A 16,392-nucleotide genomic window follows, 5' to 3' on the forward strand; every position below is an offset into this window, starting at 1 on the left:
TCATTCAGGACTCTGATCTGATTCTGAATGGTCGCACAGAAAAACTAAGCAGTAGCTGCAGCTTGTGCCTCCTGGAGTCAGAGAGACTTTCCAACTAATAACCACAAATCACTTCATGTCAAACTAATTTCTAAATCCAGACAGACTCGCCTGAATTCTGAAGGTATTTCCTAAACCCTTGTAGCCTCTGTCTGCTGCACAAAAACTACTCTAATTTCTCAGGTAGAGCAACTTCTGATCTTGTCTGGCTCATTTGAAGAATAGACAGCACTACCGGTGGTCATTTACACCCAGGACGAGGGAGGTAACGTTTTCTTATCACTTACTGTCAACACTCAAACACTGGAACCTTAAACGCCTTTGACGGAGCTGCATCAAGAAAAATGATTTAAAACAGTGAACTAGACAACAGGTGTTTCTGTGAGGATTCAGGAAATACCTTTAGAACTTGGAGGAGTAATGTCAAACATCTGTTTTACCTTCTGATGAATCGCCCTTATGACTTAAACATGTGGTAATAATACATGAGGCTCTAGCTGTGGCTGTAGGGGAAGTGACAGTGCTGCTCTTTAACGAGGTGAGGAAGTTGATTGGCGAACATTTGCCAAACCAGCCTGTTAGTATTTATCACTGGAGTCATGTCTACTGTGTAACCAGACTTGATAAACAACTTGATAAAGAATAAACCTCATTTCTGTGCGATTTGTCAGTATTGGGCTCATTAAAAGTACATCTGACGAACTCCTCGTCTGCTACAGAGCAGCAGCTGTTTGTCAGTTAGTTTGGAAAATGATTTTGACTTTGACTTTTAAATTAAAAAGTTGTCATTTTGTTTTTGATTTTCAATTAGGGAAGTGTCACACGGCTTTAAACATTATCATTAGATCTAACGCTGGAAGCTCAGCCACACAGCGGTGAAACAATACAAGGAGGTGAGAACGTCTGCAGGATGGAGAGTCGGGGATCAAATGTTCTCGATTCACTGATGGAACTGAAGGTCTCAACACGTCAAATGTGATATTTTTATATAGTGCCATTACATGTGGACAACAAATCAAAGTTTGAGACTGATCACAACACATTTTTAGAACATACTTCTAATTTTGGAAAAATCTCATTGTGCATAAAGACTCTGTCTGTGCAGTGTTCAGACTCACTCTGTTTTCTGCTTTGGAGCTGTGTTTTTTTGTTTTTTTTTAATCTGTGTTGCACTTGTACTCTGGTGCCATTTTGCATCCCTGCATTAGGATGAAGGGCAGCTTTAGTTCAAGAACTTCACTTTCTGAATAGAAAGTGAAAATGAGCCATTTGTTTGTGCTGGGGATCAAACGAGCAGCGTGTGTTTGTACTGACCTGTAGTGGCCTCAATAAAGTGCTGTAGAGATGTTTGTTCTGGGTTTCAGGCTGAAACTGTTCAAAAAGACAGATAGCTCAGCTTATATCATAATTACACATACATTACAGAAGCAAGTAAGGATGTGCATTACTCTGACACCTTTACAATACTTACATAGTGTTTCGGGTTCGTAGCGGAAATCAGTGTTGGCAGGCGGCCACAGCATGAAGTGAAGTAAATCAACAACACGGGGCAACATTGGAATTAGAGCAGAGTTTTAAGAACATACAGACCATAACGTGCAGTTCCTTATCAAACCTTGGAGTGTTCCAGTTTAAGGAAAACTACAATCACACCGATAAACCTAAAAGGGGGCGACGTCTGAAAATAGCAAATCAACAGTAAGTTGATGTTCAGAACCACAACACAGTTCTTCAAATTCACGGTAAGAAGTTCTAATTGAAAACAAACGACGAAGAATACATTAAGTTAATGTTAAACTGTGAAAAACTAAAACCTCAGACAATAAGAGTGACATTTAATTTGATTTAATGTGGTTATGTTGCACATGAAAAGCGAAAAATGTCTCACAAAGCATAACAAACAGTTCATCTGTAAATCATCTCGACTCAGAAAGTTCTGTAAATGTTTCTTAAACACAAAACACATTAACCTGTTTCAGAGTAACAACAAAAAGAAATGCAGAATGTCACATGAAAGCTAAGGTCTAAATTATTCTGGTAGATTTTCTCTAATTCTATCAGATACTTCTCACTCAACACCGTTTTCTTTACCACTGGCAGTTTTCATACAGCAGGTAACAGTAAACAAATCCAATAAACACGCACAGAACATATTAACGTTTCATTTCAAACTCATACATGTTGACACTGACTATGTCCTGGGTGCTCATTTCTCTGTACACTCCGATTTTCAGTCGTACCAAACTATTCCATCACTGCATAAAGAGGTTATGTTGTGCACTGATACGTAAAAAGAAAGATAATTAATGAAGATGTAGCACGCTGAGTCTTTCTGCAGCTGTATGAAGAATGAAGTTAAAGCGGCGACAGCTCCCTCTTCTGGATATTTACAGGCAAAACTGATCAATGAAAGACTGCAATTTACATAGATTCAGCAAATTCCCCGTTTTAAATCACGTCATTGTTTTCTACATAAAAAATATTATTTTACATTGTTTTTAGTCTTGATATATCTGCATTATTTTAAGAATGATAAACCTTACACGTGAACTCTGTAACCTCTCTGCACTATATTCTAAACTCCATCATATGAGATATGAACACATTAGCTACCGATTTAAAAATACCAGGTGATCACTGAATGAACAATTAGTCAGAAAACAATTCTAGAGGCTGGCACAATTTAAACTCCTTTGAAAGCTTTCTACTTCTATTTATTCTTACTTATAAACTTCGTCTTTGTGGATTATATGGTGTATATGTACATAAAGTATTAGTATCTTTATATCGTTAATTTATGAAATAGTTTTTCATTTCCTATCCATAAGGAGCACTTTAATGTAGCTTTATATGAAATTCATACAGTGACATGAGTTAACATCGCATGTCTAACTGATGATTTGGATTCTCATCCATCTCTTATTCAGCCTTTCACTCTGACAAATCACTTCACCTTACACAGACTCACCGAGGAGCCTTTACCCCACACTCTGCAAATTGGGTAAAGAGGCTCAGTGAAGTTGTTGTAGAAGGTGTGAATGTGTGTCAGTGACCCTCCAGAAGAAACTCTGTAGAAGGACAGGATACCAGCCTCCCAGTCCAGATACACTGCCAGTGTACGAGAGTCGCCCAGAGGGACCTGATGGACGATGCTCTTGAAGTCATGATATGCACGATAGCCATGAACAGAACAGTGCAGACTCCAAGATATCGCATTGTATCCCATCACACAGTCATTGTCGGGCCCTTTTCGAAGGATTCCCTTGTAGGTCACTCCAATCCCTGCCCAGTTTCCCTCCCACTCCACCTCCCAGTAACAGCGGCCGGTCAGACCCTGCTCGAACAGGACTTGTGCCCAGTAGTCAAACCTGTCAGTGTGGTTGGGATATGGCTGCTCCTTTGTCGCCTGGCTAACTTTTCGGTTGTCTTCAGAGAGAACGACAAGTTTGTGAGCTGTGTTAGGATCCATTGTAAGATCACATGTGTCTGGTGGCAGAAGAAAACATGTTAGAAACAAATAATGGTAGATGTTCATGTCAGGAATCTTCAAAGCACACAACTTACATCGTCTCAGTCCTGGTTTGAACCAGTGTTCTGCATTGTGGTCGACTCTGTGAGCAGTCAAAATCAGATGTCAATGATTGGACCAGTGCATCTCTACTTAAATAACAAAACCCCTAACTAACACGTTTTCCTGCCTAAAACCAACCGTACCGTATATAGGTCCTGCAAAGTATTGTAGTACTTCTACACATAAATACACATAGGGACTACCCACTAGCCCACTATATTGATATTGTGGGCTTATCAGGTGGTAGGTGATGGTAGCAGCTTGTTAGAAAAGTCTCCTTCTAGAGATTTGCTGAACATTTTATGTAGTAGATTTAAAAGGAATCATTGGAATCACACAGTTGTACAATGTATTTTAACACATTTAACAACGTATGGTTAACATTCAGAGACTGCACCCATCACCTTTTGCCAACTCCTTTTTCAGACATCAACACCCGGACCGACTGACTCCCTCCTTTCTCCCCCTTTTAACCCTTTGCCTTCTTTAGTGGCATTTTTCTGAATTATGCAGTGGGTGTAGTTGGGTTAAGACCCAGGGTTTAGTACCTCTTTAAGCTTGAGACTTCCCAGCAATTTAAGGCTGCTGCTTAGATCATCCTCATAGAAAATCAGGTTCCCTTTCTCCAGCTGCTGGAAGGCCAACTTCCCAAGTGACATAATGACCTTGTTGTTCCCGTGGGAGTCCAGCTGTTCCTCTTTACAGTACTTCACATGCATCTGTGCAGTCTGATGTGCCAGAAAGTGGATGTACATCTGAGTCAAAGTCTTGGGCATTTTCCCTCCTCCTGGTTTGGCACACGTTTCCCAGGACAATGGAGGAAATCCAGCAAAACACAGGAACGTGACACATGATGTAGAGACTTCTGGTTGACTTTAAGTTTGCAATTACTCGTTTAGCTAAGGTTTCATCAGCAATTCTCTTGTAGAAGTACTGTTCCTTCTGGAGGTTGTTGAAGCCTCGGATCTCAGTGACTCGGTCAACATACTGTGAGGGGATGCAGCTGGCTGCAGCTGGCTGCAGCAGGTCGCGTGGTAATCCACAGATGAGCTTCTGGTAGCAGGTTGCCCATAATGAGGTTTGTCAGCAGCACATCCACTGAGGCAGAGTGTGTAGCATCACAACATCTCTCACCTCCCCTGAAATTTAGAGAGAGTCTGCATTCATCGAGACCATCCAGAACAAACACAACTTTGTACATCGCCAGGTGTTTGATTCCAGATTCTTTCAGGTCTGGATAGAATTCATACAGGAGCTCCATCAAACTTCCTCTTTTACTTCTAAGCAGATTTAACTCCCTAAAAGGAAGTGAAAACAGGAGCTGGATGTCTTCATTAGCTTTGTCCTCTGACCAGTCCAGCATGAACTTCTGTGCCAACACAGTTTTACCGATACCCGCTATCCCCTTAGTGAGCACTGTTCTGATTGGGTTGTCTTGTTTGGGTAAGGGCTTGAAGATGTCAGCACACCTAATTAAAGTTTCCAAAGTCTTCTGTCTGTTGGACGCTGTCTCAACTAGTCTCACTTCATGTTCACTGTTGATCTCGCTACTGTCCCCTTCTATCAGATAGAGCTTTGTATATATCTTTTTGAGAGGGACAGGCCTTTGCTGGGTCTTTATCTCTTCCAACAAATACTCATTTTCCTCATCAGGGAAGATTTTAGTTTCCCGTTGGTACATGACAAGTTCCCCGTAATGATCTAGCAGCACAGAAATCTGAAATGTCAATAATGAGCTTTATTAATTGTGTTTCTATCCTTAAGTCAAGTGATTTTATCTGAATTGGTAATAAACGTGTCATATTTTTTTAAGAATCAGCTTAAAAAGGCAGCTACACAGAGCTTCCCTAACTAACAGAAACCATTAGCACAAAATGCTGTCTTACTTTGCTCAAGTGTGCGAGCGTGTCCATCCTTTTTCATGGTTCTCAAGATATGGAGGGCAATCTTCAGAGCTGCTTCACTGGTTTCATCATCAAACTCAACTGGCTGATCATTAAATGCATCCTCCCGCTCGTCTTCGTCCAACCGTTCTTTGTGTGTTCCAGAAAGAACCTTCTTATGTGTCCTCAGAGCTTGCTTTACAAAAGCAATGGTTTTGGACTCAAACGCCTAACAAATGAAATGTTTGATTAAATGATCAACTATTTTTAAATATTGGTACACTATTCTTTTGAGGTGAAGGGGCACATTATAAAGTTTTATTTTACAGTTACATGCTGTGATATGGGCTCAAAGGCTCTATGCATAAACATATTCACATTCTTCATTAACTTAATCACAGCAACACGCTTGCTAGCAATTTCCCACTTCTATTAGAAATTTAAACCACTATGTGGAGAAGAATAAGTAATGTCTGTCAATGAAAGAAACTGTAACAATGACATAGAAATAATTCATCCTTCAGATTAGTTGTATTTTATAAATAAAAATAACCACTTACCTTCAGGGTGTTCCTAAATGTAGTCTGGCTCCTAACAATTTTTAAAGATAAAAGTGAAAAACATAATTATAATAATAAACTTAAACTTAATAACTGATTAATTACTGTGTGTGACAGAGGAGATTTCCAACTAAAAAAAGATTATCAGGGTTTGACATGAACTTTTCTCAACACCAGCGAATGTGGCTAGTATTTTTTTTATTATATAGCTACAGTCTTCTAAAATGTACTTGAACTAGATTTACAATCAATTTTCTTAACCACTTGTCACAACCATCCACAATCACATTCAGATTTACAATTCAGTTCAATTTAATAATTTAAGAACAAAAGATGTTACATGAGCTTTTACATTGGAGGCGGTTTCTCTCCTCCCTTCAGAAACAGAGTTTTCCTTAATTCACTCGGTGATGAGCATGATTGATGACCACTGTCAGCTCGGATTGCATAACACATGAATACACATGGGTTGGCAGGTGTTAATGTCCAACCCGGGTTAAAATCTTTATATTTTTGGTTTCACTGCTCTGTAAAGTCTTGTCTTTGGTGGCTCTGAATCTAAGATAGTATCGATCATCTTACCTCTCTCCAGGTTCAGAGCTGAAGACTGGAGGATAATCTCTGGAGCGCCGACTCTCAGCAGACATAAGACTGACAACTGAAGATGCAGATCTTGTCTTAGATTTACTCATCTTCTTCACTTCAGTGGGTCTGCAGTTGATCAGTGTAGACAAGTTTTTTGCACAGTTACAGTCTGATAGTTAAAATGGAAATGGTGTGTCCTGCTGAATGCAGCTACTAATGTTAACAAATCGGTGTAAATTACTGTAATGATCTTAATGAATGTCGAAGAATGTACCAGAAAACATGTATTGTAGGCAAAATGACACTGCTCAATGGAAATTTAAGGAACACCTTAAAAACACGTCAGATAAGATCAGGGTGATGTGTTAAGAACAAATGATGCCACATCGTTTGATGGAAATGAAAATGACACAGAGGGCTGAATTTAAAGACACCCTGAAAACCCTAAAAGGCCCCACATGCTTGTATGCATGCTCCTAACGAGACCACGGATGGTGTTCAAAACAAAATGTTTTGGTCCTTTTGGATTTAGGTCAGGCGAGCGTGGGGGCCAGTCAATGGTATTAATTCCTTCATCCTACAGAAAATGCCTGCATACTACATGAGATTGTTTGGTTAGCTCATCCTGTTACTCCTTGCACAAAGTATCAGATACTGGTTCTGCTGATGGGCTAAGGACCTTCTACCAACCTGTGCAGCTTCAATTAAAAAGTATTCCTTTTTTTGTGCAGTGTATTATTAAGTTCAGGTTTTACCTCCAAAATGTAGCAAAGAATAATCTGATGTAAGTCAACTACATAACTGCAGATAAGTCGATTTCAAGTCAAAACTATTAGAATTGTTAGAATCTTTTCATGCTGGTATCAATATGATAACCTGAACAATGCATCTTGCCTTTTGTGGTTGTGAATGTATTGATCGTCTTACCTTAATCCAGGTTCAGAGCTAAAGACTGGTCTCTGGGAAGAATACTGAAGACGCTCAGATCTTCTTGACCTTAGTGAGTCTGGAGTCAATGAATAATAATTTAGTATTTTGAGAACATTTAACAAAATGACTTTAATTTGTGCTGATGAATGCAGCCGTTGTTGTCAGCCAATCAAACGGTGATACCAATTTCAAGGACCATCAGTCCTTGTGAGTTGAAGATTGTAGGAGAAAACAAACACATCACAGAAAAGTCAAAGTAAATAGGTAATATACAACAGTCCCAATCTCTCTAATGGAAATGGAAGGTGTTTAAGTGGTGATGAGTTAGTGTCATTTAAAATGGGAGGTGGGGCACATCTTAATACAATGATATGCACCACGTCTGCAATGTGCATCAACTCATAAAACAGTTGTTACAGGTGTTTTGAAAGGTGCGTGACCTGTGGCTTAATCTTCTCATTTAAGTTTAAACTTACTATTAAGACCTTTAGCCAATGACATCTCAGCCACCTCTCTTAGTAGCCACTGGCACAAAGTGGAACAACATGGAACAGTGAATTTTTCTTACATTCATGACAATGATGGGAACAAAACGTTGATGTTCTGCGGACCGTTTAAGTAGTCACTGTTTTGAAAAGTGCTGCAGAACTGTGCCAATTTAATTGCTGGTGATTTTCTGTCCTCTTGTCTGGTTCCCTCGGCTTGGCTGCATTCCACCCCTGCAAATATGCATTCAATTTTGTTATTGTGTGGCTTTTATCATTACATATTAATGACTTATTAAAGGCAAATTAACCCATAATCCCAAACAGAGGGAATGTACCACACAGTGATAATTTTCAAATTTAAAATTTTGACTAAATAGAGCAATAGAGAGTTACATCTGACAGTGTTGTTCATTATTCACATGCAAAGCAGTCTTTAGGAGGTATGGTACTTCAATAGCATGAGCAAACAATTGAGTAAAAAAATAAACTTACCTTAATGCAGACTGCTAAGAGCTGAGACACAGCCATACAATAAGCAGCACAAGTTCAAGTGGCAGGCGGAAAGCGGGCACAGTGGTAGACTCTCCTTTCTAGGTTACCACTGTCCTTTTGGAAGAAAAAAAAAGGAAAGTTTAGTTTTATTGTACCTTGTAGTTGTGTTGATTTTGTTCTGCTGTATTGTTGAAATGAACAAAAAGGGTAATTTAGTCCCAGTAAAAGGTATTAGAAATAATTTATGCCATTAAATCTCACACTCACAGATGAAAAACAAGATACCATCTTAACTTATATATTACCAATTTAGTCAAATGATTTCTACTGGGCTGTTTTTAATTACTGATATCATAAATTAACATTTTCACAATAAAATGAAAGAGGAGGATTTGGAAAATTACTTGGAGAACTATCATCTCTGTGTAACATAGACACATCATAGCACATTTACACATCTTGGTGTATATTGTATAGTGTTATTAAATAAAACAGCCTAATTATATATATTTGACAAAAACCTTATTTCAGCCCAAGTCTAATTGGTTCTGACTACTAGAGGGAGACCACGGTCCGTTTCCTAAAAAACATATGTTCGTCACAGTTCGAGTCCGATTCATGATTCCTAATTATGATTCCTAATTAAGTGGTTTTGGGCTCGTTTTTAATTGGTTTATAAATACTGAGACTCACAGCTTGCTGCTTTTTGTTTCCCCAAATTGCATTTTCGTATTTGGTTGTTTGCTTCTAGTCTCTCTCCTATAAACCCAGCGCAGATCAACACATTAAACCCCAGTTAAAGTGGTTTATTACGAGCTCCAGTCTTTTCTCTGAGAAGCAATGTCTAGCCAGAGATTAAACCTACTTTAAAACACATTTGATCCAACACTGAAACATGCAAAATACAGGAAAGTAATTCATACAAATAACGCATTTATTTATTTTGTGATGCAAACCTGAAGAATTCATGTAAAACGCACCTAGATGAAATTCTGTTCTTTGCAGTTCAAGTAAATAGATGATACTCACCACTGAGCACTGTGCAGTCACCTCTTCACACAACCAGGAAGTGCTTTTACATTCAACAGTCAGTGTGCGCATGCGTGGTAAAGACACGCTCAAACACCAGTGCTGCTCTACAAACTACTGACTGTACAAATATCCTGTTATCTAACGTTTCTACGACTTTATTCAAGCTCCTGCTTGGTTTTTTTATTTTTTATTTTATTTAATCCTCAACAGAAGAACATTTGTCAACCCCCCACACACATTTATTTAAATTCATTAGTAGTTTGAATAATTTAAACTATTACAATCTTTGAACTGAACTGAAAGCAGAATGTGGTGGAACTAACAGGAACACAACAAACCAAACAAACCACTCCTACCTGAAGCATGTCGGACATGAGGGGCGTCCTCTGATCAGGACGTCTGAGGGGGTTTAAAGTTGTCATCTTCAGAGCTTAGTCCAATACTTTAGAGAGAACAAATCATCCTTAAGAGGATTCAACTGAAATCCTTAAAAACAGGAGAATGATCAAAGTTACAGCTTAAACTAAACCAATTTACATAAAGTTAATTAATATTCAAAGCTACATTATACAATATGTACAGTATAGTTAATATATTCCCTGAAAAACAAGAGACCGCCTACAAATGTGCACAGCTCACCAAAAGAAGCAGCAGTTCTACAGAGGTGGTAGATCCTCATGTCAAACATCAGTCGCACATTTCAAATCGAGTGAAAACAAATAAACTCACGACTCCAGAACAGGACAGAAAATCAAACCCACATTTCACAGCACATGGAGAAGACTTTGTTGAAAAAGGTAGAATTTTAATCAGTAAGTAAATTATTCAGCTCAGTTCATGAGGATTTTAAAAAGTAAATTAATGAAAACAACCAAAAGACAAAATCTATCAAAAACCATTTGAAAATGAACTAAATGAGTCAAAATGAGTATTAATCAGAAACAGCTTCACATAATTAGAAACATATGTACAAATTTATATCCAGAAATAAACATGAAAAGTCTGTGAGTCAAAAGCAAAGATCTGATGTATCTGAAACTGTGTTTTAAACTTACAAAATGCCATTGATTTAACATCCAAATCGCTGCTCTTCATTTTGACCTGCAAAACATTTTCCCCCTTTCACCTGAAATCACTCGTTTCCGAGGTTTTTTTCTGACATAAACAACGTTTTCTTAGCTTGACGAGGCTCAATCTAAACTGAATTTAGAGTGATTTCAAACAACAAGCATTGTTTAATTATGAAACAACAAAGACTCTCTTCTGTAACATGACTTAAATATTTCAGAGGAAAACGACACGTTCCTTCAAATGTGTTTAAATATAAAAATGTCTAAATCACTACTTTGCTTTGGACTCGACTGAAGACGCCCACTGCTCCACTGAGCTTTTAAGAAGCTGATAATGATGAACACTGCTGAGTTAATCTGAAAACCTATAAGTGAACCACACATCAATAAAAAACACAATCATGTATAAAACAGCTGCTTATGAAAACAAACATATGAAACTACTGAAAAGGAGCTTTTCAGTCTTTTCCACTGATGTTTTTCCCCTCGTAACATTTTGCAGGGATCACGTCGACTTTACTCCTGAGATCTTCATGTGATGAGCTGCGAGAAAACATTTGAAGAAACAAACAAAAGAGGAAAAAATCTGGTTTTAGAACTGTTCATAAAACAAATATCTGGAACAATGTTCTTAAGTACGATGCATTATAGATATTTAAACTGACAAATCAGAAAAATCATTTCAATTTTAGGAAGATTTATCACTAAACTCATCAAAATCATTTCACCAGACAATGTTTATAAATGCTGCTCCTCGCATCACACGTGTGCCGTCACTGCACCAGTATTTAGATCCATAACTCGGTACTTGTTGGATAAATGTCCACTAGCTTCTAACACCTGAAACACCACCATGCTGGAAGTGTAATGGTAACATCGCCACCCTCATGCAGGAGACTGGGATTTGAATCACAGCTGTGCTCTACCTCCAGTAGGGGTCCTCCTTACATATACCTGCCTTTGTCTTGTATCTTGTAAGTCGTTTTGGTTTATAACTAAATATAAATGTAAATCTCCAGGTTTCTTCACTGATGTTCTACATATGAGTTTAAATCTTTGGTTGAGTTACTCAAGGACAGTCTAGATCTGAAGTCACTCCAGTGTCGTCTTTGTCTTGTCTTCGTCTGCCTCTGGTCATAATGATGTTGATAGCAGAAACATCACTCATGCTACAGTAGGAGTTCTGAAATGAAGTTCTGCCTTTGACAGTTTGACCAGATGGCTAACTCTATGAAGAGTCCTGGTGATTTCAGAATTAGTCCATCACTGAGGATGTGGAAGCAGGATGGAACAGATGGAGAAAAGTGTTAGGAGTGTTGTGTTTGACTTGTATACAGGTCTCTGCCTTTCACCATTACAGGTAAATTCTATTCAGGGTGTGAGTACATTTTAACAGGAGAGATTTCAACTTTTTTATTTTTAAATCAAAAATGAAAAGGCTAAAGCTCAGTCTGTTACATGTCATTACACAGCTGCAGCATTAGATAAATAATGCAACTCTGCAGTCAGAGAGTTGTATGTAATACTGTTTATTTTCTAAATGTAATCAATTAATAGTTTAAACCTATGAGATGTAAAACAGTAGAGAAAATAAAACCTAAGTTCCCAGTCTACAATAATCTATAAAATAAAAAAGTGGAATGAGAGAATTGTTGAATGGTTTTGTGTTGACAGACAGCCCATAAATAATAAAGTAGTAAGAAAAACCTGAGAATGTTTGCTATTTTAACTCGATAAATGAGTTATAAAATCAAAGAGCAGTACGGGTGTAACGGTTCTGAAACTGAGACGAAAACTGCTAAACAAACACCCAAACAGAAGTCTGATGTTTATTGCTGTCAAAGGCTTCTCAGTGCAGCCTGAATGTTGAGGAGACACTTTCTCCCCTAATAAGCAAACCGTCTGTGACTGATTCTAAAACCTTATCTGATGGTGCTTCAGCTTCGTGTGTGTTCAGAAACTCACAGATTTGACTGTCTGTTTGATGTAGTCCTTTTGCTGGTCAGGTCATGATCTGGGAAGGTGTCATACACCTAAAACACAGGAAGGAAGGTTACGTTCTATGAGAGACAAATCTACTTTAATTACAATATACACTTTAGTAGAATATTCAATACAGTGTGAGTATCTCCTGTCTCGGGCTGGTATGTATGTATGTATGTATCAACAGTAAGAAGCTTCTTACCCTCTGGCAGATCTGTTTCATGGTCATCTCCTCCAGATTTGCCTTCTTCAACAGATTCTGCACCGTCTCCTTCAGCTGTTCATCAGTCGGTGCTTTCTTTATCATCTTAATGAGCGGCTCGTCATCATCTGAACTGTCGTCTGCTGCAGGTAGGAAAAAATGAGATGATGCTATAAAAAGGTTGCTCCACTCCTCTTCTGATTTTGGAAGTTGTTAATCACAGAAACACATGCAGCTGATAGATTCCACTTTGCCTTCATACAACCTAATTACCTTTTTGGTTTATAGGACTGGCGATCAGCGACCTCACCTGTGTTTGTGTTGTTTTTGCTATTGCTGCTGCTGTCAGCTTTCTTTGTTTTGGCAGCTGGTTTAGCAGGAGCTGATTTCTTCTTTTTGGGCTACAAGAAGAACAAACATTAACTCAGCAATCTGAGAGACAAAGACACCAAACAAGACTTATACATTGAAATCATGTAGTAAAAACTCAGTTGCCGCAGTGGTAGATAATCAGACATTGAACATTTTAATTAACACCTGGCTAACCGTTACTAAAATGAGTGATGGTTTGTTCTTAGTAGACACAACACAGAATTGTTGCAAAATCCAAGTAGAGTAAAATTTAAGCAGTAAATTAAATAGAAATAATTCACATAACTGTCACAATGGAAAATACACATCTCAGGTTGGATATTACTAGGATTAAATTTGATATGCTTGGTCGCATTAGACTTCACCTTCTCATCCATTTCACTGTTGACTTCAGACTCGTCTGAAGTGCCCTTCTTTACTCTCTTTTTAGGTGGACCTGTCTTCTTCGCTGGTGTCCTCTGTCTTTTTACTGGTGCCGATTTCTTGGACACAGATTTCCCTTTGCCAGACTTTGATTTGGGAGACTGCAACAAAATGTTTGTCGTGGTGAATAAAAAAACGGAATAAAAAGTTATGTATTATAGTTATTATGAGTCCAGGTTATCTTTTAATGAAACAAGTCTCTGGAATGGTGAAAATCTGTGCTGTGCACCTGCTATGTAACAGGAGAACTAAGAGTTGTTAGCATCACAGATTCATCTGCTGGTTACTCACTTTAGTCTTTTTTTAGTCTCAACTTTGTCAGAAAACATCAACAAAAAAACAAACAAACACAAAGACGTTCAGTTTACTGCCACCTAAACAAAGGAACTCAAATAACTTTGATATTTCTGATCACTTATCTACCAATCCTTTAATTTCTGTTTAGCATCCAGACAACCTCACCTCCTTGCCTTCTTCATCATCATCATCATCATCATCATCATCTTCTTCTTCCTCCTCCTCCTCATCTTCATCTTCATCTTCCTCCTCTGCAGACTGCTCTGACTTGTCAGACTGCTCCTCCTCTTTTTTTGATGGTTTCTCTTCTGCATCTGATCCGTCAGCCTCAGCTGAAGCACCGGCTCTCTCATCTTCCTCATCCTCGTCGTCGCTGCTGGAGTCCATGACGATTGCTTTGGACTTGCTTCCCGTTTTGGACTTTTTAGGACTAGACGATGAGCTGCTGGGTTTAGATTTGCTGTTCTTTTTTGTCTTTGTCTTTGAGTCATCACCTGACAATTTCTTCTTTGATTTCCTCTTTTTCTTCACAGGCACACGCTGCCAAAAGACAAACAAGGGCTTCAGTCCACAATGGAGCTATGGTTTCACAACATTCAGACACTAGAGACAAACTACTCTAATGAGAATGTGATTCAGTGATAAACTGCTGATTGGTCAGTCATGGACCTTACAGCTCACCTTTCCGCTGTTTTTTGGAGCAGTGAGGAAATTCAGGATTCTGTCAACCAGATCTGAGTGAGTTCCTTTTTCTCCACATCCAAAACTCCACAGACAACTTCAGCTTAGTGTTGGTAAAATGTGAATTTCTGCATCAAAACACAAATTATACATATGAACAGAATTCTTAACCACATCAAACTACTGTGAATGTTCCTGTAAAACTGAGCTGCACAACAAGAGCCTCTTTTCACATGTGATTCCTGATGCCTGAAAAGGTAAAGTGACTTCCCAGAAACTTACTTGAGAAGTTTTTCTCGTTTTTTGCTGTACTGTTCACTGTCAGCGTCAAAAGAAAAGCATTAAAGAGTCGCAAGTTCTTCTTTAATGTGGCCACCTGTTAAAAGAGTAAAGTAAAAATTTGGTATGATTTGATAAATATTGTTTACTACTTAAATACACATATATATTCTGTATTACAGAACCAAAATTCATCATTTGTATCACCAAACATACCCTTAAAAAAGGTGACCCCCACCAAAAAAATATCAAACAGATCAAACAAATCAGATTTAAAAATTCAACTTCACCCCCACTGAATGATGCCTGTATGAGTTGCGTGGAATTTCAGTGTGAGAATCATATTTTACACACAAAGAAAAGAAGAACTTAGCTGCCTAAAAATATTTGGGAGCACAAGCACTCCGGGGTCCAAATGTTAGTCTGGAGTGTTGTAGATGTTGTACCTTTCCTGGTCTGTCAAACAGGATGGCGTGCAGAGGTTTTAAATCAGCTGGCTTCATCTTGGTGATCTGGAAGTTGATGCGTGGAATGTCTCCTAATTTATCTCCACTTCCTGAAAACATAAAATTATAGATGAAATCAGATTTCATACAGATATCAGCTTATGCCTGGATGGCTCATCTTTAAATGCCACATATTCACATCCAGTAATCTCATGCTTAAAATTAATATTTGTCATAATTTAATATTTACCATCTCCAATTCTCAGCTTCTCCTTTTGCTTTGGTGCCTGGAAATCGAGTCTTTCAACTGTTTTCTTTGCCCGCTTTCCCTCAATGATTTCACCTACAGCTGCAACAGTGACAATAAAAAAATAAGTAAAACAGACCTTTATAAAATCAGGAACTGATGAACAGTACAAACCCTTTTCCTACAAGCACTACTAGTGTAACTGCAACCATTCGCTTTTCAATAAGTCAACAACTGAGTAAGTATAACTTTACTGAACCACAGCCATTTCTGTAAAGTACATTAAGCAAGATGTAAAGAGTGACGGTATCCCTGTATGAGTGGTATTATTGAAGTATTACCTCTGTCAAACACATGATGTAACTATGTCAAAATCTTATTAAATGTTGGATTTGATTTCATCAGTGTCAGAAGACTAAACAGACATAAGAAATCCCAGTTTCCTGTTACCTGATATTTTGGAGCTGCTCTTGTTTGGACTTGACTGGTCTTCCTGTGATGTCTCCTGCTGGTCCTCCACTTCTTCCTCTGACACTGCAGAGCTGTCCATCGCTTCCTCCGCCACGTCACTCATATCTGCACTCCCACAGTCTGTCTGAGTAGCAATTTATCATAACAGAAGATAACCATGTTTGCATGAGACAGTTTTAGTCTGGTATTGACTGTACACAGTGTGCACACAATAGTCACATACTACAATCCTTATCTACACATATCCAGATATTATTCATCTGCTGAAACTTGAGCTCAGAAACATGCGGAGACACTATTCATAATGTGCCCTTTATCAGCGTCACCTGCCACACAACTGA

General features: G+C 38.3%; 1 protein-coding gene and 2 pseudogenes across 1 annotated transcript; all 3 read right to left on the bottom strand.

Annotated features, from left to right (window-relative positions):
• Positions 1-2,082: 2,082 nt before the first annotated feature.
• Positions 2,083-3,725, bottom strand: LOC117152801 (stonustoxin subunit beta-like). The gene is made up of 2 exons (XM_033326404.1): positions 3,604-3,725; positions 2,083-3,525 (listed from the first exon to the last, which is right to left on the bottom strand). The coding sequence occupies exon 2, from the start codon at positions 3,506-3,508 to the stop codon at positions 2,984-2,986; it is 525 nt and encodes a 174-aa protein (XP_033182295.1). The 5' UTR covers positions 3,509-3,525; positions 3,604-3,725; the 3' UTR covers positions 2,083-2,983.
• LOC113170893 lies at positions 3,609-8,068 on the bottom strand (annotated as a pseudogene).
• Positions 8,069-10,205: 2,137 nt separating this feature from the next.
• On the bottom strand, positions 10,206-16,176 carry LOC113170891 (annotated as a pseudogene).
• Positions 16,177-16,392: the final 216 nt, after the last annotated feature.

The sequence above is a fragment of the Anabas testudineus genome, chromosome 16 (assembly GCF_900324465.2).
Source record: "Anabas testudineus chromosome 16, fAnaTes1.2, whole genome shotgun sequence".
NCBI classification, from domain to species: Eukaryota; Metazoa; Chordata; class Actinopteri; order Anabantiformes; family Anabantidae; genus Anabas; species Anabas testudineus.